The sequence below is a fragment of the Schistocerca nitens genome, chromosome 5 (genome assembly GCF_023898315.1).
Source record: "Schistocerca nitens isolate TAMUIC-IGC-003100 chromosome 5, iqSchNite1.1, whole genome shotgun sequence".
NCBI classification, from domain to species: domain Eukaryota; kingdom Metazoa; phylum Arthropoda; class Insecta; order Orthoptera; family Acrididae; genus Schistocerca; species Schistocerca nitens.
In genome coordinates this window covers 815,697,323-815,722,636 of record NC_064618.1, presented here as the reverse complement: position 1 = coordinate 815,722,636, position 25,314 = coordinate 815,697,323, and the positions used below count along the sequence as shown (strand labels likewise).

The following is a 25,314-nucleotide window of genomic DNA, read 5'->3' as shown; positions in this document are numbered from 1 at the left end:
TTCGTGCAGATGGTTGTTGTCTTGCAAACGCTCCCATTTGTTGAATCAGGGATCGATACGTGGCTGCACGATCCGTTACAGCCATGCGGATAAGATGCCTGTCATCTCGACTGCTAACGATACGAGGCCGTTGGGATCCAGCACGGCGTTCCGTATTACCCTACTGAACCCACCGATTCCATATTCTGCTAACAGTCATTGGATCTTGACCAACGCGAGCAGCAATGTCGCGATACGATAAACCGCAATCGCGATAGGCTACAATCCGACCTTTATCAAAGTAAGAAACATGATGGTACGCATTTCTCCTCGTTCCACGAGGCATCACAACGACGTTTCACCAGGCAACGCCGGTCAACGGCTGTTTGTGTATGAGAAATCGGTTGGAAACTTTCCTCATGTCAGCACGTTGTAGGTGTCGGCACCGTCGCCAACCTTGTATGAATGCCCTGAAAAGGTAATCATTTGCATATCACAGCATCTTCTTTCTGTAGGTAAAATTTCGCGTCTGTAGCACGTCATCATCTTGGTGTAGCTATTTTAATGGCCAGTAGTGTATCACGCTATACAGTATGTGGAAGGACAGGAGCACATTTTATAGCATTGTGTACTACGTACAATACAGAAACAGTTCTGGGATGATGACTGTTTCAGCATCGCTGTTGACCCTGTCATAAAACAGCATCTGTGAGGCAGTGATTTTTGGACAGTGACATTCCAGAAATGGACTGACCTGCTCAGAGTCCCGACCTGAACAAAGTGGCGCTGCTTTTGGGGTGAGTTAAAAAGTCGACCTCGCTCCAGACCCCCTCGTCTACCTCCTCTGGTCTCAGCTATTGCGGAAAATGGAATGTCATTGCTAAGCAGACATTTAGAAGTCTCATTGAGAGTGTCTCCAATAGGGTTCAAGCTGTCATGAAGACAAAGTGCGTACACTGGACTGGATTGCCCCAGCTGCTTTATTGATTTATTTTACAATAAACTTTTATGATTATTCCGCCAGAAATTTACATACATTACTTAGAGACATTTGTTAAACATTATACAGCCGGCCGCTGTGGCCGAGCGATTCTAGGCGCTTCAGTCGAACTGCGGAGCCGCTACGGTCGCAGGTTCGAATCCTGCCTCGGGCATGGATGTGTGTGATGTCCTTAGGTTAGTTAGGTTTAAGTAGTTCTAAGTTCTAGAGGACTGATGACCTCAGATGTTAAGTTCCATAGTGCTCAGAGCCATTTTTGAAACATTATACAATCAAGATTTGTCGTCTGAGACTACGACGTATCTACTTTTAGTGAAAACAACGAAATTATTCTTCCCTATAGTACCGGTAACAGACGCACATTTGCAATTTATGACACGAAACTGTCGTTTCGTCCGTATGTAAGTTAAGATATACTCCCATTAGACAAGTTGAAACGACAAGAAACAGTTTTTAACATTACACCGATTTCGAGGTCTTCAGTGTTAACATGCCTACACATTTCTAGTATTAATGTTTTGTTATTAATATTGGTGTTTCACTTTCAAATATTAGAGCACCAAATTATCAGATTCACGTGCGATGCGGAATGTGTAAGATTATGGCGGTTGTTAAACCATATAACGTCTCACAATGAAATGTAATTTACATTTTTACATGCTTTTAACAGCTCACTTTACTGAATTGTAATCTGCGAGAATCTGATGCTACCTATCGCTCCAGACACTGCATGAAATTGTGAACCTGTCGTAATCCTCTCTGATTCACTACAGAGATTGTATCGCTATGTCTCGTTTCAGGGCAGCAAAGTGGCGCTGAAGGCTATCCACAAACGCGTGGACCTCACGAGACCGCTGTTGCTGGAGCTGAAGCGGGTGAGTAAAGACCACAATAACAGTTTTCGTCGGTGTTGCGACTCAGCTGCAGAACTCGTTCACTTCACTATCATCTAATTACAGTACAGTCTAGACTGATAAAAAAATTAACATCTGATTCAGTAAATTTACTTTAACTTTACTGTAATATTTAGCTCAAGGGATAGGTCGCTGCATTTTTCATGGACTTATTTGTTCTAGTTTTGCAAGCGCCATTCGAAATGCAATACTACAATATTCGCTTTCTCCTTCAGCGTCAGTACCAGTCAGGTGCGTGCTTCACAAATTAATCTCTCTGAGTCGCTGATGACTTAGGATTGAGGTCGGACTTCATTAGGACAAAGAGTAACTAGAAATAATTTCGTGGAAGTGGATTAAAATCGTGACTTTAGCAGGGAAATAATGACGAAACTGAAACAATAGAGGCAGGAGCTATGTCTGCTTGCGATTTATACGAGAGCCTGTTTGCTGAAAGCTCATACGAGGACAGTTCAATAAGTAATGCAACACATTTTTTTTCTGAAACAGGGGTTGTTTTATTCAGCATTGAAATACACCAGGTTATTCCCCAATCTTTTAGCTACACAACACTATTTTTCATGTAATCTCCATTCAATGCTACGGCCTTACGCCACCTTGAAATGAGGGCCTGTATGCCTGCACGGTACCATTCCACTGGTCGATGTCGGGGCCAACGTCGTACTGCATCAATAACTTCTTCATCATCCGCGTAGTGCCTCCCACGGATTGCGTCCTTCATTGGGCCAAACATATGGAAATCCGACGGTGCGAAATCGGGGCTGTAGGGTGCATGAGGAAGAACAGTCCACTGAAGTTTTGTGAGCTCCTCTCGGGTGTGAAGACTTGTGTAAGGTTTTGCGTTGTCATGAAGAAGGAGAAGTTCGTTCAGATTTTTGTACCTACGAACACGCTGAAGTCGTTTCTTCAATTTCTGAAGAGTAGCACAATACACTTCAGAGTTGATCGTTTGACCATGGGGAAGGACATCGAACAGAATAACCCCTTCAGCGTCCCAGAAGACTGTAACCATGACTTTACCGGCTGAGGGTATGGCTTTAAACTTTTTCTTGGTAGGGGAGTGTGTGTGGCGCCACTCCATTGATTGCCGTTTTGTTTCAGGTTCGAAGTGATTAACCCATGTTTCATCGCCACATGACGAGCAAGCAATTCCGCACAGATGGTTCACCTTTACTCTTTATGGTGTTCGGTTAGACAACGAGGGACCCAGCGGGAACAAACCTTTGAATATCCCAACTGGTGAACAATTGTGACAGCACTACCAACAGAGATGTCAAGTTGAGCACTGAGTTGTTTGATGGTGATCCGTCGATCATCTCGAACGAGACGAAGCGGGAATGTTTGAAAATATTCCACAAGAAATTTCCGGTTTTTTCAACCAAAATTGGCCGAGAAAAAAAATGTGTTGCATTACTTATTGAACTGCCCTCGTAATTTCAATGCCTTCAGGGATTAAGAGAGGGTTTTCACTTCTCACTATGATAACAGTAGCACTAGTTTTGAATAAGTTGCCGAAACAACTGTAATTCAAAAATATCGAATGTAAAACCCTCGTCCTCAAGTAGGTCTTATAGTCACAGAGGTGTTTGTGTAAGAAAAGAAGTTCAGATAGAAGAACTAATGAAACAATAAACACAAGATATTCAGTCGTGTGCCCACTTTATTCGGACGCATCGTTTCCTTAGCAAATAGGCTTTCATTGTATACTCACCCAGCCTGAATCTTAACTCGGAAACGGGCTTTATGAACATTAAATATCGCGCTAAAGTCTGCGGCAGCGTCAGTGCAAATCCATTTTCCTTCAGACCGGCGGTAGACAAATCGATGATTTCCCACCCAAGACGCCACTGGCAGTCTCACAGTTAATGGACGTATGGAATATCCTTAGTCGTATTTCAGTTTAACAGAGATTACCAAGCGTTAGTTGGATATACTTTTTCAATGATTTCAAAGTACCTAATGCTGAATTTTTCACAGATCTAGATTTTAGATGGAAATTTATCAGATTTTAGATGGTGAGTGATAATAATAATAATAATTACCACGTGTAGTATTTCATTCTTATCTTAGCACTTGTCCAACGTACTATTAAAGTCGTAATGGTATGTAAGGTAACAGTAGTCTCGTAAATATAGACTAGGTAGGCGTTCGGAACTTGTTGCGACATCACTCAGTCTATCAATCCTATTGGATTTTTCTTGTCTATATTACTAAACCGCTATCTCAGAACCCCAGACCCATATAGTGTTGCCTTTCTGTATGATTTTGGGAGTAAGAAAAATTTATTTTTCAGTACCTCTTATAATCAGTGGCCGAATTTAAAGATTTAAATTGATATAATAATCTACTCATTGAGAGTAATAATATTATCTTAAAAGTTTAACACAATAGGACAAGTATAATCTTTAGAAACTGTATGATTGTCTTGAGGAAGTGTAACTGACGGCGGGAAAATACCCGGACTATATCCATCCAGTATTTGTGAATGTGGGTACTTAGCGACTTCCAACGAACTTTAAACATCAATTCAAACCATTACGAAAACTTTTCTCGCCGACACCCACCACAAAATAATGTAAGGAAAAAAGAAGTTTATTGCTTACTACGTTTTCGATGTCGTACAGTAAAACTGCCTCATCATGAATCACGCTTTAATTTATTACTTCATTGCTACTAACTCTATTTCCAACACACTTTTCAAACATTATCTACACTCATGCTCATAAATTATGGATAACTGCAGAATGTGGTGCCACGCCGGCCGCGGTGGTCTCGCGGTTCTAGGCGCGCTGTCCGGAACCGTGCGACTGCTACGGTCGCAGGTTCGAATCCTGCCTCGGGCATGGATGTGTGTGATGTCCTTAGGTTAGTTAGGTTTAAGTAGTTCTAAGTTCTAGGGGACTAATGACCACAGCAGTTGAGTCCATAGTGCTCAGAGCCATTTCAACCATTTTTTTTGTGGTGCCACACAACGTGGCACTACACAAAACTGGCGCTAATAGCACAGGCACATAGGGAAAACACACGACACAGATCTGTAAGTCTACAGTATTGGTGATAGGTTCAGAAAATGGTTCCGAAACACGTGTGCTACAAAACGCCAGTGTTTCCTGCGCATGCACCCCGACATCATTATGGGATATGATCACCATGCACACGTACACAGTCCGCACAACGGGTTGACATACTCTGAATCAGGTGGTCGAGCAGCTGCTGGGATATAGCCTCCCATTCTTGCTCCAGTGCCTGTCGGAGCTTCTGGAGTGTCGTAGGGGTTTGAAGACGAGCAGCGATACGACGACTGAGAGCATTCCAGACGTGCTCGATGAGGTTTAGGTCAGGAGAACAGGCAGGCCAACTCATTCGCCTGATATCTTCTGTTTCAAGGTACTCCTCCACGACGGCAGCTCGGTGGGGCCGTGCGTTATCATCCATCAGGAGGAAGGTGGGACCCACTGCACCTCTGAAAAGGCGAACATACTGGTGCAAAATGACGTCCCTATACACCTGACCTATTACAGTTCCCCTGTCAAAGTCATGCAGGGGTGTACGTACACTAATCATAATCCCATCCCACACCATCAAACCACAACTTCCATACAGGTCCTTTCAAGGACATTAAGGGTTTTGTATCTGGTTCCTGGCTCACTCCAGATGAAAACCCGGCGAGAACCACTGTTCAGACTATACTTGGACTCGTCCGTGAACATAACCTGGGACCACTGTTCGAATGACCATGTACTGTGATCTTGACATCAGGCTTTATGGGCTCTCCTGTGACCAGGGGTCAGTGGAATGCACCTTGCAGGTCTCCGGGCTAATACGCCATGTCTGTTCAGTCGTCTGTAGACTGTGTGTTTGGGGACAACTGCTCCAGTGGCTGCGATAAAGTCCCGAGCAAGGCTACCTGCAGTAGTCTGTGACCGTCTGCGGACACTGATGGTGAGGTATCGCTCGTCTTGTGGTGTTGTACACTGTGGACGTCCTGTACTGTAGCGCCTGGACACGTTTCCTGTCTGCTGCAATCGTTGCCATATTCTTCAGATCACACTTCGTGGCACACGGAGGGCCCGTGCTACGACCTGCTGTATTTGACCAGCCTCCAGTCGCCCTAGTATTCTACCCCTCATAACATCATGAATACGTGTTCTTTGAACCATTTTCAAGACACAGTCACCTTTATCACGTCTGAAAACGTCTGCACGCTTAGTCGCTGCACCGTACTCTGACATGCACCAACACACCTCTGCGTATGTGAACTGCTCGTGGCACCACCGTGCGACGACCGCAGGTCAAATGACCGCATGGTCATACCCCGGGGTGATTTAAACCCGCAAACCGCCCACCAGAGCGTTGTTTCACAATGTATCAGCATTATCCTTTATTTATGTGCATGAGTGTACATATACCACATGTATATGCGAAATTAGATCTTTGTATGACACATAGTTCAGAAGATACGACGTCATAAATATTGATTCGTGGAAAACTAACTTTTAACTTGAAATGGAGCGCAAATTACCCATGATATATTCGTCAAGTGTTTAATAATAAGAGCACTTGGTGACTTTCACCTAGCTTTAAGGATTATTTAAAATTTTCCTTAAACTTTTCCTCGGTTACAGGCTTAACGTGAAATACTTAACACATTAACCCATTTTTGAAGTAATCATACGTTAGAAGCTCTGAGGAAGGCAATGGGAAACCACCTCCACTAGGACCATAAGCAGCTAACATTTCTAATTTGCGTTTCCTAAGATATTCAGAAACGTGTAATATCCCTCTTGCACAGAAACTTCGTATAATTCGTTCATTATGGGAAACGTATCGTACGCTTTGTTCTGATACACATTTTAACGTCAGCTGTCGCCCCTTTCTGGTTTTCTGGTACCGTACCTTATTGTACAATTTTGCCATAATCTCTCCTGGGACGGCATTTTGAGATTTAATCGTCATGAACTAACGTACAAGGGTCACGGATCGTTTCAGTCACCCATTTCTACCGTTGAAAAACGAGGAAAAGGACTCGAATAAACGACGAAAAATGAAGGATTCAACTCTGTTGGTTACGAGACACAAATAAAAAGACGACATCGTATTCAAAATTATCTAGTTCAATGAAATACGCAGAACATGGCTGCTATAGAGATCCGTGTAAGAAGTACCGCTCCATAGATGATGATGGCGCTTGACTTAAATAATTGTGCAATATGTATTAGTATAACAAAAATAAAATTTCAACAGTATAGACGCTATCTCTGTGTCATGCCAAGTTTTCTTTGTTACTAGGGTCACTCCAAAAGAAATGCACACTATTTTTTAAAAATACAGTTTTCACTCTGCATGTGTGAAAGTTTTACAGTGTGTAGATACATCCTTCTCGCTTGTTTTCAAGCTTAGTTCAACCTCTTCCCGTGAGTGGCGCTGTCACAGCATGTCTTCAAGATGGCCGCTACACTTGACGTTCGTCAGAAGCGACGTGCTGTTATAGAATTCCTGTGGAAACGAGACAGTGGGAAACATCCACAAGAGGTTGGAAAAGGTGTATGGAGATGCTGCTGTCGATCGCAGTACAATTAGTCGGTGGGCAAGCAGGTCACGTGATGAAAGCGAGCACGGCAATATTGAGGATTATCCTCGCAGCGGACACAAAACTCGATCACAAAAAGCGATCACAAAATTCGGATGGACAACAGTGAAACACCCTCCTTATAGTCCTGACCTGGCTCCATGTGACAAACATCTCGTTGGGAAACTGAAAGACACTCTTTGTGGAACAAGGTTTGAAGATGGTGACTCCCTTGTGCACGCTGCCAAACAGTGCTCCAACAGGTTGGTGCAGAATTGTACCGTGCGGGTATACAGGAACTGGTTCCAAGATGGCGTAAGGCAGTTGAGAGGGATGGAAATGAGGTGGAGAAATGAAAACATTGTGCCTAAATGATGTATCTACACACTCTAAAACTTTCAAACATGTAGAATAAAAGATGACCGAGCGAGGTGGCGCAGTGGTTAGACACTGGACTCGCATTCGGGACGACGACGGTTCAATCCCGCGTCCGGCCATCCTGATTTAGGTTTTCCGTGATTTCCCTAAATCAGTCCAGGCAAATGCCGGGATGGTTCCTCTGAAAGGGCCGACTTCCTTCCCCGTCCTTCCCTAATCCGATGAGACCGATGACCACGCTGTCTGGTCTCCTTCCCCAAACCAATCAACCAATAAAAGATGGATTTTAAAAAAATAGTGTGCATTTCCTTTGGAGTGACCCTCGTATTATTAGTATTATGTTTCTCGACGGAAGAGAGCGTAGGAGACAGTCTAGATATAGTACGTGGCCGGAAATGTCAGTCTTACTGTCGGAGGAAGGCCTAGTAGAGCAGTAAGGCATTAGAAACAACCTGAGCTTAACTTTATTTACTTATTTTGCAAGAAAATAATTTATACAACCAAACTGACATCTTACCTGTACAAGAATGAACGAGTACGGCTGTAGATGCTTCTCACAAAGGAAACTGACCATGCAACAACCCCCCCCCCCCTTTATATTTATTGGTAAGGTGGCCCAATGGAGAGCCCGTCAAAAACTGAACACTGACGAAGCATGAGAACAGGAAGAGGTGTACTGAACTGTGAAAAAATGGAAAACACAAGCAGTGAACGGTCCATGCTTAACATCTACAACATCGAGCAAAGTGGTAGAGCCACGGCGTCGCGCTCTTGTCGTACTCTGTATTGGTTACAGAATATGGGTGTGTGTGTGAAATCCTAAGGGGGCCAAACTGCTGAGGTCATCTATCCCTAGTGGCCGAGCTGTTCTAGGCGCTACAGTCTGGAATCGTGCGACCGCTACTGTCGCAGGTTCCAGTCCTGCCTCGGGCATGGATGTGTGTGACGTCCTTAGGTTAGTTAGGTTTAACTAGTTCTAACTTCTAGGGGACTGATGACCTCAGAAGTTAAGTCCCATAGCGCTCAGAGCCATCGATCCATAGGCTTACACACTATTTAAACTAACTTATGCTAAGAAAAACACACACACATCATGCCCGAGGGAGGACTCGAACCTCCGGCTGGAGGGGGAATATGGGTCATGTAGTAAGAATACATTACCGTCGCAAGTAAACGTGATTAATAGTGAGAGCAGGCGACATACTGTACCAAATAGACGTCTCACACAAATGAAAACAACAAAGAAACGGGTGTTCACTAAAAAGGTTCGCAGAAGATCTTCTGTGAAGTTTGGAAGGTAGGAGACGAGGTAGTGCCAGAATTGAAGCTGTGAAGGCAGGTCGTGAGTCGTGCTTGGATAGCTCAGATGATCCCTCTGTAATAAAAGAAACCGAGTTAATCGATCGACAACGCACCTAAACGGGTGTCTTACGAAGTCCGCCCCGAGCAGATGCAACGAACGAAAGCGAAAAAAATGAGATTAAAAAAAATGGTAGAGCACTTGTGCACGAAAGGCAAAAGTCCCGAGTTCGGGTCTCGGTCTGGCACACAGTTTTAATCTGCCAGGAAGTTTCACATAAGCGCACACTCCGCTGCAGAGTGAGAATCTCATTCTGGGTGTCAACTATGTTACAACAAGAGTCAAAACTTCCAAAGCGGAACGCAATATCAGAAATGTTAAAAACATACGTTCTGACAGAGCACAGAGAAACTAGGCGGTTGTGAACCTATTGCGTTTATTTGTTGCAGCTAATGTGACAAACTATTATGTGTTCATCATTTCCTTGGGGGTGATCACATTCAAATTCATACGAACACCTAAATCGGGCAAGGAGGTATCTCTCACTGGCTCGCTAGTGGGTACATTAAGTGCGTCGATAAGACGTTCCTACCATATGAGACACGCCCTGCTACTATTGCCTTGTATGACAAACCAGACGTTTTTTTCCGGTGGAGGATCTGGTTGACTTAGCGCCTTGTCACCAAACGTTTACGGTTCCGATTCGAAAGTCACTTCTTTTCGGCTGCTAATAGAGGAGTTACTCAAAATCAACTTTCATTATACACTCCTGGAAATTGAAATAAGAACACCGTGAATTCATTGTCCCAGGAAGGGGAAACTTTATTGACACATTCCTGGGGTCAGATACATCACATGATCACACTGACAGAACCACAGGCACATAGACACAGGCAACAGAGCATGCACAATGTCGGCACTAGTACAGTGTATATCCACCTTTCGCAGCAATGCAGGCTGCTATTCTCCCATGGAGACGATCGTAGAGATGCTGGATGTAGTCCCGTGGAACGGCTTGCCATGCCATTTCCACCTGGCGCCTCAGTTGGACCAGCGTTCGTGCTGGACGTGCAGACCGCGTGAGACGACGCTTCATCCAGTCCCAAACATGCTCAATGGGGGACAGATCCGGAGATCTTGCTGGCCAGGGTAGTTGACTTACACCTTCTAGAGCACGTTGGGTGGCACGGGATACATGCGGACGTGCATTGTCCTGTTGGAACAGCAAGTTCCCTTGCCGGTCTAGCAATGGTAGAACGATGGGTCGATGACGGTTTGGATGTACCGTGCACTATTCAGTGCCCCCTCGACGATCACCAGTGGTGTACGGCCAGTGTAGGAGATCGCTCCCCACACCATGATGCCGGGTGTTGGCCCTGTGTGCCTCGGTCGTATGCAGTCCTGATTGTGGCGCTCACCTGCACGGCGCCAAACACGCATACGACCATCATTGGCACCAAGGCAGAAGCGACTCTCATCGCTGAAGACGACACGTCTCCATTCGTCCCTCCATTCACGCCTGTCGCGACACCACTGGAGGCGGGCTGCACGATGTTGGGGCGTGAGCGGAAGACGGCCTAACGGTGTGCGGGACCGTAGCCCAGCTTCATGGAGACGGTTGCGAATGGTCCTCGCCGATACCCCAGGAGCAACAGTGTCCCTAATTTGCTGGGAAGTGGCGGTGCGGTCCCCTACGGCACTGCGTAGGATCCTACGGTCTTGGCGTGCATCCGTGCGTCGCTGCGGTCCGGTCCCAGGTCGACGGGCACGTGCACCTTCCGCCGAACACTGGCGACAACATCGATGTACTGTGGAGACCTCACGCCCCACGTGTTGAGCAATTCGGCGGTACGTCCACCCGGCCTCCCGCATGCCCACTATACGCCCTCGCTCAAAGTCCGTCAACTGCACATACGGTTCACGTCCACGCTGTCGCGGCATGCTACCAGTGTTAAAGACTGCGATGGAGCTCCGTATGCCACGGCAAACTGGCTGCCACTGACGGCGGCGGTGCACAAATGCTGCGCAGCTAGCGCCATTCGACGGCCAACACCGCGGTTCCTGGTGTGTCCGCTGTGCCGTGCGTGTGATCATTGCTTGTACAGCCCTCTCGCAGTGTCCGGAGCAAGTATGGTGGGTCTGACACACCGGTGTCAATGTGTTCTTTTTTCCATTTCCAGGAGTGTAGGTCCCTTCCTTACACCTCGCTCTTGCAAAAGGGCGTTACACCACGACACAGACACAAATTCGAATACAGCTAACAGCGAAAAAAAAAATTGTCACGAGGTAGCTTTGAACGCGGCTCGTTCGCTTTGCTCTCGAACGCTGGGACCATTCACAGTTTCTACTTTGCTTTTTCTTCGCAGTTCAGTACACCTTCTTCTTGTTTTCATGCTTGACCTGTGTTCAACTTTTGACGGTCTCTCCACGGGGCCCTCATACCGCTGAATCCGGATAGGTGCGATGTGGAGTTTCCGTGGCCAGACCAGCTAGCGCGTTGCTCTGGCTACGGCAGTCTTGGGTGAGCGTGTGATAGGGCGGGCAAGCGTGGCCGCTGGCGGCACGCTTTAGCATTCCTCGCACGCGGTCGCTTATCCTGCAAAACGCGCCGCGCTGTCGCACATATCTGGCCGCACATAAACCCTACAGACTGCCGGCGGAAACGAGTGGCCGACGTCTCACGTAAACAGGATACACCACCAGAACGTGCCACTATGGTGATGGGGAGACGAAAGGAGTGAGGGAAGAAAATTAGGGGTTAATATGTCGTCATTGGAGAGAGAGCACGAATTCGTGTGGGATAATGTAAGTGAAAGAAATCTGAGACGAAAGGAGTGAGGGAGGAAAATTAGGGGTTAATGTAATTGGAGAGAGAACACGAATTCATCTACATCTACGTGATTACTCTGCTATTCACAATAAAGTGCCTGCAAGAGGGTTCAATGAACCACCTTCAAGCTGTCTCTCTACCGTTCCACTCTCGAACGGCACGCGTGGAAAAACGAGTACTTACATTTTTCTGTGCGAGCCCTGATTTCCCTTATTTCATCGTGATGATCATTTCTCCCTATGTAGGTGGGTGCTAACAGAATGTTTTCGCTATCGGAGGAGAAAACTGGTGACTGAAATTTCATGAGAAGATCCCGTCGCAATGAAAAACGCCTTTGTTTTAATGATTGACACTCCAATTCACGTATCAAGTCTGTGACACTATCTCTCCTATTTCTCGATAATACAAAACGAGCTGCCCTTCTTTGTACTTTTTTCGATGTCATCTGTCAGTCCCACCTGATGCAGATCCCACACCGCACAGCAGTACTCCAGAATAGGGCGGACAAGCGTGGTGTAAGGAGTCTCTTTAGTGGACCTGTTGCACCTTCTAAGTGTTCTGCCAATGAATCGCAGTCTTTGGTTTGCTCTACCCACAATATTATCTATGTGATCGTTCCAATTTAGGTTATTTGCAATCGAAATTTAGATGATTTCTTTTAGTACTCATGTGAATAACTTCACACTTTTCCTTATTCATGGTCAATGGCCACTTTTCGCACCATTCAGATATCTTATCTAAATCATTTTGCAAGTCGTTTTGATCGTCTGATGGCTTTAAAAGACGGTAAATGACAGCATCATCTGCAAACAATCTAAGACGGCTACTCAGATTGTCTCCTATGTCGTTAATGTAGATCAGGAAAAATAGAGGGCCTATAACACTTCCTTGGGGAACGCCGGGTATTACTTCTGTTTTACTTGATGACTTTCCGTCTATTACTACGAACTGTGACCTTTCTGACAGGATGTGACGAATCCAGTCGCACAACTGAGGCGGTACTCCGTAAGCACGAAGTTTGGTTAGAAGACGCTTGTGAGGAACGGACGGGATAATGTAAGTGAAGGAAATCTGTCACATATTTTTCAAAGGTAACATCGCGGCGTTTTCCTCCATCGATGCTGGGTAACCACGGAAAGCCTATAACAGAATGGCTGGGTGGGGATTCGAAGCTCGTTCATCTCAGGACCGAGTTTAGTGTCTCAAACAATGTAAAAGGCACTCGCTGTTTATTAACTATCGAAAACCTCTAAATGTTGTTACCTGATTCGTCGGTGGGACACATTTCTACCGTATAACATGGACTTAACGTATAAGCGGGCTTCCTACTATTAAAAAAAAAAAAAAAAATCTACTTATCTTTACTTTCCACTGAATGCCAGGTCATCTGAAGTCCTAGAACTATTAATTAAATTAAGCCTTCAGACTGTCACAAGGGAACCGTGTAGCAGAAATCTAACTACCGGACTTCTTAAACACCAAATCAGACTTTCAATGTTATTAAGCGCTTCCTAGTGTCTTTTCTTACTCGTTACTCGAGGTTAATGACCACAAGAGACGGGATAGCGTGCTGGTATCGATACTGGGGAAAAGCGTACGGAACTAAGGTGATTTTGATGGACATTTATTCACAAAATGCAGCATACTCCTGAACTTCAGTACACACTGAACACTTGGAAAATCGTAACGCTACGGTTTCCTAACGATAAACCAGTTGTCATTATATTACTCATCATTACAATTATTCATCGAGAATTATGTTCACTAACAAGGGAACCTCCCCATCGCACCCCCCTCAGATTTAGTTATAAGTTGGCACAGTGGATAGGCCTTGAAAAACTGAACACAGATCAATCGAGAAAACAGGAAGAAGTTGTGTGGAACTATGAAAAAAGTAAGCAAAATGTACAAACTGAGTAGTCCATGGACAAGATAGGCATCAAGGAGATCGGGAGGTTAGGAGCGCCGTGGTGCCGTGGTAGCGTGTGCAGCTGTGGAATGAGAGGTTCCTGGTTCAAGTCTTCCCCTAAGTGGAAAATATAATTATTTATTTTCAGTTTAGTTTACGCGAGAAACTCTTAAGTTTTCATCACTTTTTTGGAGTGATTACCACATCCACAAGAAAACCTAAATCGGGCAAGGTAGAAGAATCTTTTTACCCATTCGCCAAGTGTTCAAGTTAGGTGGGTCGACAACATATTCCTGTCATGTGACGCACATGCCGTCACCAATGTCATATAGAATATATCAGACGTGTTTTCCTGTAGAGGAATCGGTTGACCTATCACCTTGCGATCAAATAGTTTCGGTTCCCATTGGAGAGGCACGTCCTTTCGTCTACTAATCCCATGGTTTTGCGGTGCGGTCGCAAAACACAGACACTAAACTTATTACAGTGAACACAGACGTCAATGAACGAACGGACAGATCATAACTTTGCGAAAATAAAGAAAGTAAACTTTTCACTCGAGGGAAGACTTGAACCAAGGACTTCTTGTTCCACAGTTGCTTACGCTAACCACGGGACCACGGCGCCCCTAAGCTCGCTCTGTCCTTGAAGTTGCCTGTCTTGCGCATGGACTACTGAGTTGTATATTTTGCTTATTTTTTCATAGTTTAATACAACTTCTTTCTGTTTCCTCGATTGATCTGTGTTCAGTTTTTCAAGGCCTATCCATTGTGCCAACTTATAACTAAATCTGAACGGGGTGCGATGGGGAGGTTCCCTCGTAAGGAACACGCCGTGGACGATCAAGCGCTCGCACGCAAAAATTGAAAGAGTCACAGAATAACCGAAGTCTAAATTCACCATTTTCTTGAAATTGTGAATCATCAGAACTGTCTTCTGAGTCGCAGAGGAAAGAAACACGACACTAGATCTGAATCGCGATTGCACAAAGCAAATTATGTCCGGATAAAGATCAAGTTTGGCCCCATCTTCACCCAGTTAAATGATAACAAAATAATCACTTACGAGGATCCCATAACGAGTATAACAAATGAATTTAAAATTAGGGAGAGTTTGTAGCACAAGAATCTGAACTAACCCCCATCCAAAATGACCATGTAAGTGAGCGCAGAAGCGACATATCTTTCTCACCTTACCCCACAACGGCGACTGACCAACTGTGCACAAAATCCAATCTGCCTCGTCTCCGTGCACAGACACCGCAAGAACTTGCAGGGGTCGAACGAACCAACCAGCACGTCGAATTTTTCAGTGATACTAGGCGTCTCCTCCAATCAAAAGACAGGAGAGACAACGCCTGTGTCCCTTGCTCAAATTTTTTCATCGGTGTAACGCGTAAAATCTCAACGAACATCTGCTTTGCGTATGGATCTGAGGGAACAAATTGCGAAGTGGCTCTTGAAGAATTTCCTGGCATATATGATTCTGCCAGACCGGCGCCTCAAGCCAACTCCGAAAATTAAACTCAACGGCCGTTCCCAGTCCTCTACTGCGGAGATGAACCAAGAAGGTTCACCTGAAATCTCCAAAGTGGGTACATATTTAAGAAAGGTGGTTAAAGGTGCGTAGTGTACTGAATATCAAACGTAACAGAAATTAATATGAAACACAATCGTTTCGATTCCCAGTGTGCTCTTCTCCCTCGCATGCTAAAAATGTAAGAAAACAGATACAGAGAAAGCAACTTGATGAAACACCAAAATTATTTGAAAAGTCAATTTACTGAAAAGTGAATTGACTGTCGCCTTTCAACTGCATCACCTCACCCAGTAGAGAAGACAATGCGTGATATCTCGAGCTCACGCACAATTATTCGAGCGTCTTGTTCTCGCGTCATCTAAGGAGTAGCATTTAAGAGAGCCTTACGGACATCTCACTGGTGAATTAGGCCCTTTTTACAGTCTGTTGTGTAGTGAGTCGCTTTTGCCACTTAAATGTAACCAACATAATCAATGAATTTCGTGTGTTCAAAGTTTTGCAGATTAGTCACTATTGACTACTTACTTCCATGTCTCCGGGAGCAAAATTTCATCTAAAACTTGAAGAGAAACCATCTGCAAATTTGGTAATGGAAGGAGCTGTGCTGGATAAAAATTGACTATAGCAAGCAGGCTCAAGTGGATGTAGGCTGCAGTAGCTGTGAAAAGATTAAGAGACTTGGGCAGGACAGAATCGCGTGGAAAGCATCATAAAACCAGACTTCTGAATGAAAACAACAACAACATCAACTACTACTACTGCCAAAATAAATGCAGAAGAGAATAAATAAAAAAAAAAAAACGTTTTGGAACTACTTATTTTGTCTTCCGTCGTTTTATCTCGAAATTCGAGGCTTTATTCTGAAAAACTTTCAAAACATTTGCTAGTCAAAGTATTGGTCATCGGTGGCCACTACTTTCTCCGTCTCTCGTGCTGCATACGCATCCCTCTTTGGAAGAACTGGGCGTCTCTTGAGGAGGGACAGGAATCGATCCAATCTTGCACTTGTTCATATGACTGGAAGTGCGTATCAGCCAGGCGTGTGCCATTGATCGGGAAAGGTGGTAGTCAGAGGGAGTAGTGTCTGGAGAATACGGGAGATGGGTTAGGACTCCCATTTAAACGTTTCCAACTGTGTTTCGACGGATTTTGCGACGTGGGGTCGAGCACTGTCATGCTGAAAAATCACCGGTTCATGTCTATCGCTATATTGTTCCCGCTTGTCTTTCAGTGCTCGGCTCAAGTACGTCAGTTGCTTTCGATAACGATTGCCTGTGCTTGTTTCGATTGCTTTCAGTAGCTTTGAAAACCTGTCCTCTTCCACCACTATCCCGTTCTTCGGTGTCAAAATCAACGCTCTTGAAGTGTTGAGATCATCCTCTGCACATTGTTTCACTAATAAGTGTCTCACCATAGATCTTATCTACCATTTTATCAGCCGCAGATTCCTCCATGTTAAAGCAGCAAATGAAAACTGCTCGCAAATGACGAGAATGGAGCTCTTAGGTTGAGATATTCAATCGAGAATAGCTTTATCATGCAATCAGGATTCGACTAATATTTTGATGACGCTATGTTTATAAATGCGTAACCTTCTTGCATGACACGACCAAACACCTGCACCACCACTTGCGGCTACTGCCATCTATTGCGAAAGGGTGGAAGCGGAGTTGTAAACCTAATGAATTCAGTAAGATTACTCACGTTAGTGACACAAGGAAACGAAAATCGTGCTGTGCTCATTATTTCGCTGAAGTTCGCGATGCAATTCGTTGTAACGTGCCTACTAACGGGGTAGAGAATATTAACAAAAAAGTAAAGTGTAAACTCCCCGCCAGAAATAACACAACGTACTTACTAATGAGGTATCAGCAGTCTAACTTGTAAAGCGTTCTTTATTTTTGCAGTTCAAGTAAACTATCCACGTATGCAGTTGTAGAAAAAGCAATTGAGTTATCAGCTGCAAGAACACTAGGTACACTAGTAGCTACATCCATAATCCCACTTGCATATTAATTCCGCATCAGAAGATCCAACAACGTACGATTCAGAATAGGTATATATTTACCGTCGGTGCAGGTACTGACTGTGCTCATAGTGTCAGAGGTATATTAATTCAACATGAGAAAACTCAATGGTGTACTCTTCAGAATACGTACATTTTTGTCATCGATCATACAGATCGATAGGTTGAAAGCATTGTAAACACAGTATTCGTCTCGCTGTTAACTAAGCTTGCGATGATTATTAACCCTCGGCAATATTTTACAATATCGAATAAAATTTGTAGAGTTTTCATTAACATTTTTACCTATCAAGATAGAAAGTGCAAGACACGTATGTACAAAAGATGTAAGGACCATAAATTGCTGATTTCGAGCCTCATGACGGGTATCAGATATGATTACAAACAGCTTCGCGAACTATGTTGGGATCTGTTCCAAACCAGTTCATCCCAACTGTCTTAGACTCTTAGGGTGACACATTTCGGGAAATACATGATGAGTATACTACACGAAAGTTGTCAATATTGTGAATCACTATCAAATTTAAGAGAGAACAAGAAAGAAGTTTTGGGTAGCCACAGTACGTACATTCCACATACAAGCTAACGATTTTACGCTGTCGTAGTATTATTATTCTACTGTACGACACCGTATTTATTTTACGATTTCGTTCCTAGAGCTCACATCTGTGGCAATTGAGAAATTCGAAATTATTCTCTTTTCATGTCACGAATTCAGAAGAAGTATGTCAAGGAAATCGAAACGTTGCGCCGATGCTAGTTTCTACATCCAGTATTTTGTATCACAGATAGCGTCGTAAAATGTGACGCGCTAAGGAATGACAATTTACTGCAGCCGCTTTCTAGCTAGATTCATATTCTGTGACGGAAATAACTAGCTTTCGAAACATAAACACCAGCTTAGATATTTACGGGTCAGGGACAGCGGTTTGTATTCTCGGACTTTAGACACATATCGAGTTCTCGACATAGTCGGGAGCGACTTGTAACTTCTGAGCACATATACTGTGAAACTAATGGGCGCTTCCTGCTGAGCGTTCGCCGCGGGTTGCAGGTAGTCGTGGGATGCTTGAGCGTTCTGGTCACGCGCGGCGGCTGAACGTTGCCCAATTGGACTGTGGCGGGTGTTTCTCCTTGCTAAAGCACGGCCGTTTCCTGTGCTTTCTTACGTGATCCCAGTCAGCCATAAAAAGGGAGTATTCGTACCATAGCAGAACGTGAATCTCATTGCTGGAAATCTCGTTCTGATGTCAGAAAGGGGTTGAGGGACTGGGACTCGTTCTACCAAACTGATACAGTATCTGCATCGCTGCCAAGCCCAGCAGTAGCTATGAGAGGAAAACATTCATCTGAAACATCAACTGTGTTTCTTCTTTTAGCAATGGCGGTTAAATTATTTGTATAAAATTTTGATGAAAACTCGCTCAGATTTGCAGTACTGGACTGACAGTGTTCTCGAGGTGCGTTGATGACATAATCATAATTTGTTCCCACGTGGAGGGTAAGTTGGCGGGCTTCTTTGAGTGTCTGAACACCATTCATGAAAATATCAGATCTATCATGGAGCGTGAAATAAATGACTGCCTACTGTTTCGGTGTGTTAGATCGACGTAAAGAGAATCGGTTTTTGGGCCATTCCGTGTAGTGCAAACCCACCCTTATTTATAGTTGCATGCGTCCAGCTTTCACAATCCTTCATAAACTACTAGCCTACTGGAGATTTCATATAATAGTACCCATGTAGTGTCTGCCGCTGGGAGTCTACTGGACGAACTGATACCCGTGGAGGTGGTATCCAGAAAAAAATGGATACACAACACGATATTAAGAGAACTCCGCAAGCGAAAACGTCAGACGAACCAGATGGAAGGGATGAGGAAAGAAATGTAAAGACTATTCCGCTTTTTCTGTATGTGAGAAATGCGTCCCCAAAAATCGTCCATATCCTGAAAAAGCGGGAAATGGATGTGATCTACTGTTCATCGGCCAAGACGGCAGCACTTCTGGGATCAGTTAAGCGTCACCTGCCTTAACGAAAGGCTAATATGTATAATATTTCTTGCCAGGTTACTAAAAGTCATCAAGGACTGTACAAGAACGGTGCATCGAACAACAATGAAACTTTTGCCTTCTACAGACCAAAAAAGTTTAGTAACGGAAGATTGTATTTTCATCGGTTACAGGAAAGTCGTCAACCGAGATGAAGGCCCCCTCCTGGACAATTCACGCAAACACCTCATTTCTCTTCTTAGCTCTGAGAGAAGTTTTTGCTCAGAAACCTCCCAGCCTGTAACTGCCATCCATTTCAGTATTAAACCACATAACCAGTGAGTGTTTCTCCTGACTCAGGACTTCCTACATTTTTCTCTTAATCCCATATGTTTTATATATGACTCGCAGTGTTGAACCGACTATCTTGTCTCTGATTCATGTGCATCTTACTCCATAGTATATCTCTGAATCACGCGGTTTTAGCATTCCAGCGTAGGAAGAGGCATGTGTGGACACTCAGAATCCCGTCAACGACGGGTAACATAACCTGCTGAAATACTGATGACGCCAATGCTTCCCCAAAAGACGGTGGAATAAACTTCATTTGCTTAGAAGGAAGAAAGGGGCTTAGAAATGACCTTCAAATCGAAAGTGACGTTGATAACAGACACTAAGTAATGACATTTAAACCATTGGTTTAGGAAGCGGGAATGGAATGCACTTTGCGAGACAAGAGCAGAGCTATCAAAAACTCAATTAAGGAGCGTCAGTCGTTTCTTGAAGATGCTAACCACAGCTATTCACCGGCTTGGGTCACAACTTTTTTATCTAATGTCGGTGATATTCGTGCGTTGTTGTTGTTGTTGTTGTGGTCTTCACTCCAGAGACTGGTTTGATGCAGCTCTCCATGCTACTCTACCCAGTGCAAGATTCTTCATCTCCCAGTACCTACCGCAACTTACATCCTTCTGAATCTGTTTAGTGTACTCATCCCTTAGTCTCCCTCTACGGTTTTTACCCTCCACGGTGCCCTCCAATACTAAATTAGTGATCCCTTGACACCTCCGAACATGTCCTACTAACCGAGCCCTTCTTCTAGGCAACTCGTGCCACAAACTCCTCTCCTCCCCAATTCTGTTCAATACCTCCTTATTAGTTATGTGATCTACCCATCTAATCTTCAGCATTCTTCTGTAGCACCACATTTCGAAAGCTTCTATTCTTTTCTTTTCCAAACTATTTATCGTCGATGTTTCACTTCCATACATGGCTACACTCCATAGAAATAGTTTCTGAAACGACTTCCTGACACTTAAATCTATACTCGATGTTAACAAATTTCTCTTCTTCACGAACATATTCCTTGCCATTGCCAGTCTAAATTTTATATCATCTCTACTTCGACCATCATCAGTTATTTTGCTCCCCAAATAGCAAAACTCCTTTACTACTTTTGCCATTGCCAGTCTAAATTTTATATCATCTCTACTTCGACCATCATGAGTTATTTTGCTCCCCAAATAGCAAAACTCCTTTACTACTTTTGCCATTGCCAGTCTAAATTTTATATCATCTCTACTTCGACCATCATCAGTTATTTTGCTCCCCAAATAGCAAAACTCCTTTACTACTTTAAGTGTCTCATTTCCTAATATAATTCCCTCAGCATCACCCGACTTTAATTCGACTACATTTCATTATCCTCGTTTTGCTTTTGTTGATCATCTTATATCCTCCTTTCAAGACACTGTCCATTCCGTTCAACTGCTTTTTCAGGTCCTTTGCTGATTCGTGCGATGTAGTTAATTACTGAAGAAGAAAGCCTCTCACTACATCAGTGTGCCGTGTTAAGCGTGTGCATGCGTTATGTGGATGACTGTGACGACTACCTATGCAGTGTTACGTTTAGTTTTGCGTGGATGAGTATGAAATTGGAATAATAACAAAAAAAAGTTGGTACTGGCAGAGAGCCTACTGCTCTCGCGAGATAACGACCGGGATGAGAGTGCGGTTGGCGCTGGACTCATTTTCGGCAGAAAGGCGGTTCAAGCACAAGTCAGGACCTCCGCATCCAGGCTTTCCATCATTTCACTAAATTACTTTAGGCAAATTCCGCGAAGATTCCTTTGCGAAAGACAAGGCTGTTATGCTTTTCAAGTCTTAGATTGTACTCCGTTTCTGATGAATTCTTTGTTGCCGGCCGCGGTGGTCTCGCGGTTCTAAGCGCGCAGTCCGGAACCGCGCGACTGCTACGGTCGCAGGTTCGAATCCTGCCTCGGGCATGGATGTGTGTGATGTCCTTAGGTTAGTTTGGTTTAACTAGTTCTAAGTTCTAGGGGACTGATGACCTAAGATGTTAAGTCCCATAGTGCTCAGAGCCATTAGAACCATTTTTTTTTAATTCTTTGTCGATTCGTCAACTCATAATTTTATTTGCTTTTGAATGGAATTTCAAGGGTTGACGAGCGTAACATCACCATTCGACAGATGTTTTCTTATCAACCGTGTTTCATGTTTCTTGCTAACTGGATTGCGATGTAACACTTGATGGCTAAGCTCTATACAGCGCCATGTCACATGTTGACAAAATCATCGTGATACATTTTTTTTCGTCACGATTCTAGCCTGTTACTTGAGATTTCTGCGTCACAATACTTGTGTGCACTAGGCACAGAGCAGATCGGAAGGAGTCATGAGTAACACTTCAGACAGAAACTTTTCAATAATTAGTGCCTACCACCTGCCGCGAACAGCACTGGGTTAAAAAAACTTCCTGGCAGATTAAAACTGTGTGCCCGACCGAGACTCGAACTCGGGACATTTGCCTTTCGCGCGCAAGTGCTCTACCAACTGAGCTACCGAAGCACGACTCACGACCGGTCCTCACAGCTTTACTTCTGCCAGTACCTCGTCTCCTACCTTCCAAACTTTACAGAAGCTCTCCTGCGAACCATGCAGAACTAGCACTCCTGAAAGAAAGGATACTCCGCAGTATCCTTTCTTTCAGGAGTGCTAGTTCTGCATGGTTCGCAGGAGAGCTTCTGTAAAGTTTGGAAGGTAGGAGACGAGGTACTGGCAGAAGTAAAGCTGTGAGGACCGGTCGTGACTCGTGCTTCGGTAGCTCAGTTGGCAGTCCGCTGTTAGCAGCGGTGGGGCAAGGTCGTCGTGCCTGTGTCCCCCTGCTAGCGCACCGCGCGCGCGAGTGTTTACTGTTTACCTTCCGCTGCGGCGAGTATCACGCGTCCGTGTCTCGGTAGTGCCATGGCGCACTCGTATCGCAAGTCCACCATTAAGATCACATTTCAAGCGGACTATGCAAGACCTCGAGCACTTGACATCGAACGTTTCATCCGGGAAGAACTTCATATTGCACCTCAAGACATCATTGGGATCCACTTTTCTATAACACAAAGTGTCGTCTACATAAAAATGATCAATGAAAAGGCGTGCACTGATGTTGTGTGTCGACACGCTCATGGACTTAAATTCAAGCATTCTGATGGTCACATAGGAACTGTCACGATCGACCACGCTGGATTAGGCCTTCGCACTCTGAGGGTCTTCGAGCTGCCATTCGAAGTCCCGCCAGATGTTGTGATGACAGCTTTCAAACCGTACGGCAACGTGCTAAGCCACTTGGCTGAAAAATGGCAAACGTTTGAAACGTACCCCGTCTTAAATGGAGTGCGACAAATTAAGATTGAACTGGCGAAGCATGTGCCATCCTATTTAGTAATTGGCGGCTGCAGAGCCATTGTCATGTACGACGGACAACCGCGTACTCGCGCCGGCTGTGGCCAGGAAGGACATGTCAGATCGGCCTGCATTCAACGCCGACTGACTCAGACACCGGTTGGTGAAGTTCCATCCCCGGCGACGCCTATTTCACTCCCCATCACGTATGCAGCGGCTGCAACCGCAACAGCTGTTGCTGCCCAGAATCGAAACACCTTATTGCAGTCAGTGGTCGATGACAGTGTGGGGGACAGCATATCCCCCTCTACGACGTCATCGGCAGACTTGCCTCAAGACGGTGATCAATTGTGCCACCACGACGAGCCTAAAGAGAAGATGGAAGTAGAAACGGAAATTGTCCCGACCTCTGCCTTCCTACCAATGGAGACCGCATCAGATGATTGTCGCCCGCATTCTGACTCAGAACAACATGTCCGGAAACAACGGTCCCCTCGAAAACGCAAGAAACGGCGCCATACGCCATCCGATGATTGCCTACTTCGGATGTGTGACCCGGACGAACATCCGGTGTCGGACGACAATCAGGACTCTACCACCACAACTCACCCTCCCCGTCACGATGCTACGGCTGATACAATTTCTGAGCCTCAGTCTGACAACATCACTTCTGCTACTGAACATGCGCGAGAGCGCTCTACTGACAGCACTCATCAACAGTTACCAATTGCTGCATCTGATTCTTGGGCGGATGATGTCGAGGATGAGCCACAGCACCAGGAGGATGCCGCAGGCAGAGATGCTCCCGCGGCTGTACCCAGCACCGACCAACAACAGTGACTACGGCTGTGTCGTCAGCCTCTGTGGGGCCGCCCCTGCCGCCCACACCTGGCCTCCTACACAACCCAGTTGCAGACCTGGCTGACCAAACGTACCGGCTAGAGACGATTAACATCAACAACATACGTGCCCGACATAAACTAAAGATGCTACAGGACCTGCTCAACGCAGCAGACATCGACATTGCGCTCCTTCAAGAGGTGTATGTCACAGACTTCAAGGGACCCTATGGCTACACGACTTGGGTCTCACATGCGTCTGCCAATGGCAGTGGTGTGGCGATCCTCCTCCGCGAAGGTATATCCGCAGAAGACGTCGAATATCTCCCTGACGCCAGAGGCATGGCTCTTACTATCCAAGGAGTCAAACTTATTAACATCTATGCACCGTCAGGATCTGGTCGGCGTCGCGAACGATCCACCTTTTTCGCTCATACAATCACGCCCCTCTTTATGGGCCGTCAGGACGCCTTGATAATGGGAGGGGACTTTAACTGTAGCCAAGCACCCAAGGATCAGTTACCACATCATTCTCCCTGCGCAGAACTTACGACAATTATAAATAATCTTCAATTGGTGGACTCGTGGGAACATGTTTGTGGCGATCGGCCCGGATTTACTCACTACACCAGCCATTCCTCCAGCCGCATCGACCGGATTTACATCTCGCGCTCCATAGCTGTGGGGACAAGAGCTGCCGAAGTTTGGCCCACAGCTTTTTCTGACCACGAGGCCTACATCTGCGCTATTACCCTCGGCCGCCAGAAGGTGTGGCACAGCCGTGGTCTTTGGAAGTTGAACGTCGCCCACCTCGCTTCTCAGGAATGCCGCCGCCTTATAGAGAACACGTGGGACTCTTGTAGCCGCCGGCGTGGTACCTACCGGTCTACACTGTCGTGGTGGTTACTCTGCGCCAAACCAGCCCTCCGGAAGACCTTGATAGGCTACGGCCGAGATGTTGCAGCATGGAAGAGACATACCATGGACTTTTACTACAGCATCTTAAGGGAATGTACAACACTGCCGTACTCACCTGCACGGCAGGTGACAGTGAACCGTGCCAAGGCACAGATCATCAGATTAACACGTTGCCACCTTGAGGGTGCGATCGTCAGAGCGCGCACTCAAGACAGAGTGGCCCAGGAGGAACCGTCTATGTACCACGTCATTGCAGAACGACGGCGCCGACGCAGGACACTGATCCACGTTATCACGACGGAAGACGGACGACGCCTTGATACCCAGCGCGACATAGGAAACGCCCTTCATGCTCACTACACTAGGCTGTACTCGGAACATCGACATCCCCCAGAGGTGATCGCCGAAGTCTCTCAACTCACTTATGG

General features: G+C 45.3%; 1 protein-coding gene across 2 annotated transcripts in view; it reads left to right on the top strand.

Moving 5' to 3' along the window:
• The window catches only part of LOC126259294 (atrial natriuretic peptide receptor 1-like), a 1,315,450-nt gene that overhangs the window by 1,006,996 nt on the left and 283,140 nt on the right, over positions 1-25,314 (top strand). For both annotated transcript variants that reach the window (XM_049955955.1, XM_049955954.1), the window contains exon 10: positions 1,780-1,854. In XM_049955955.1, the coding sequence (XP_049811912.1) occupies positions 1,780-1,854 (75 nt within the window). The remainder of the gene's footprint in view (positions 1-1,779; positions 1,855-25,314) is intronic.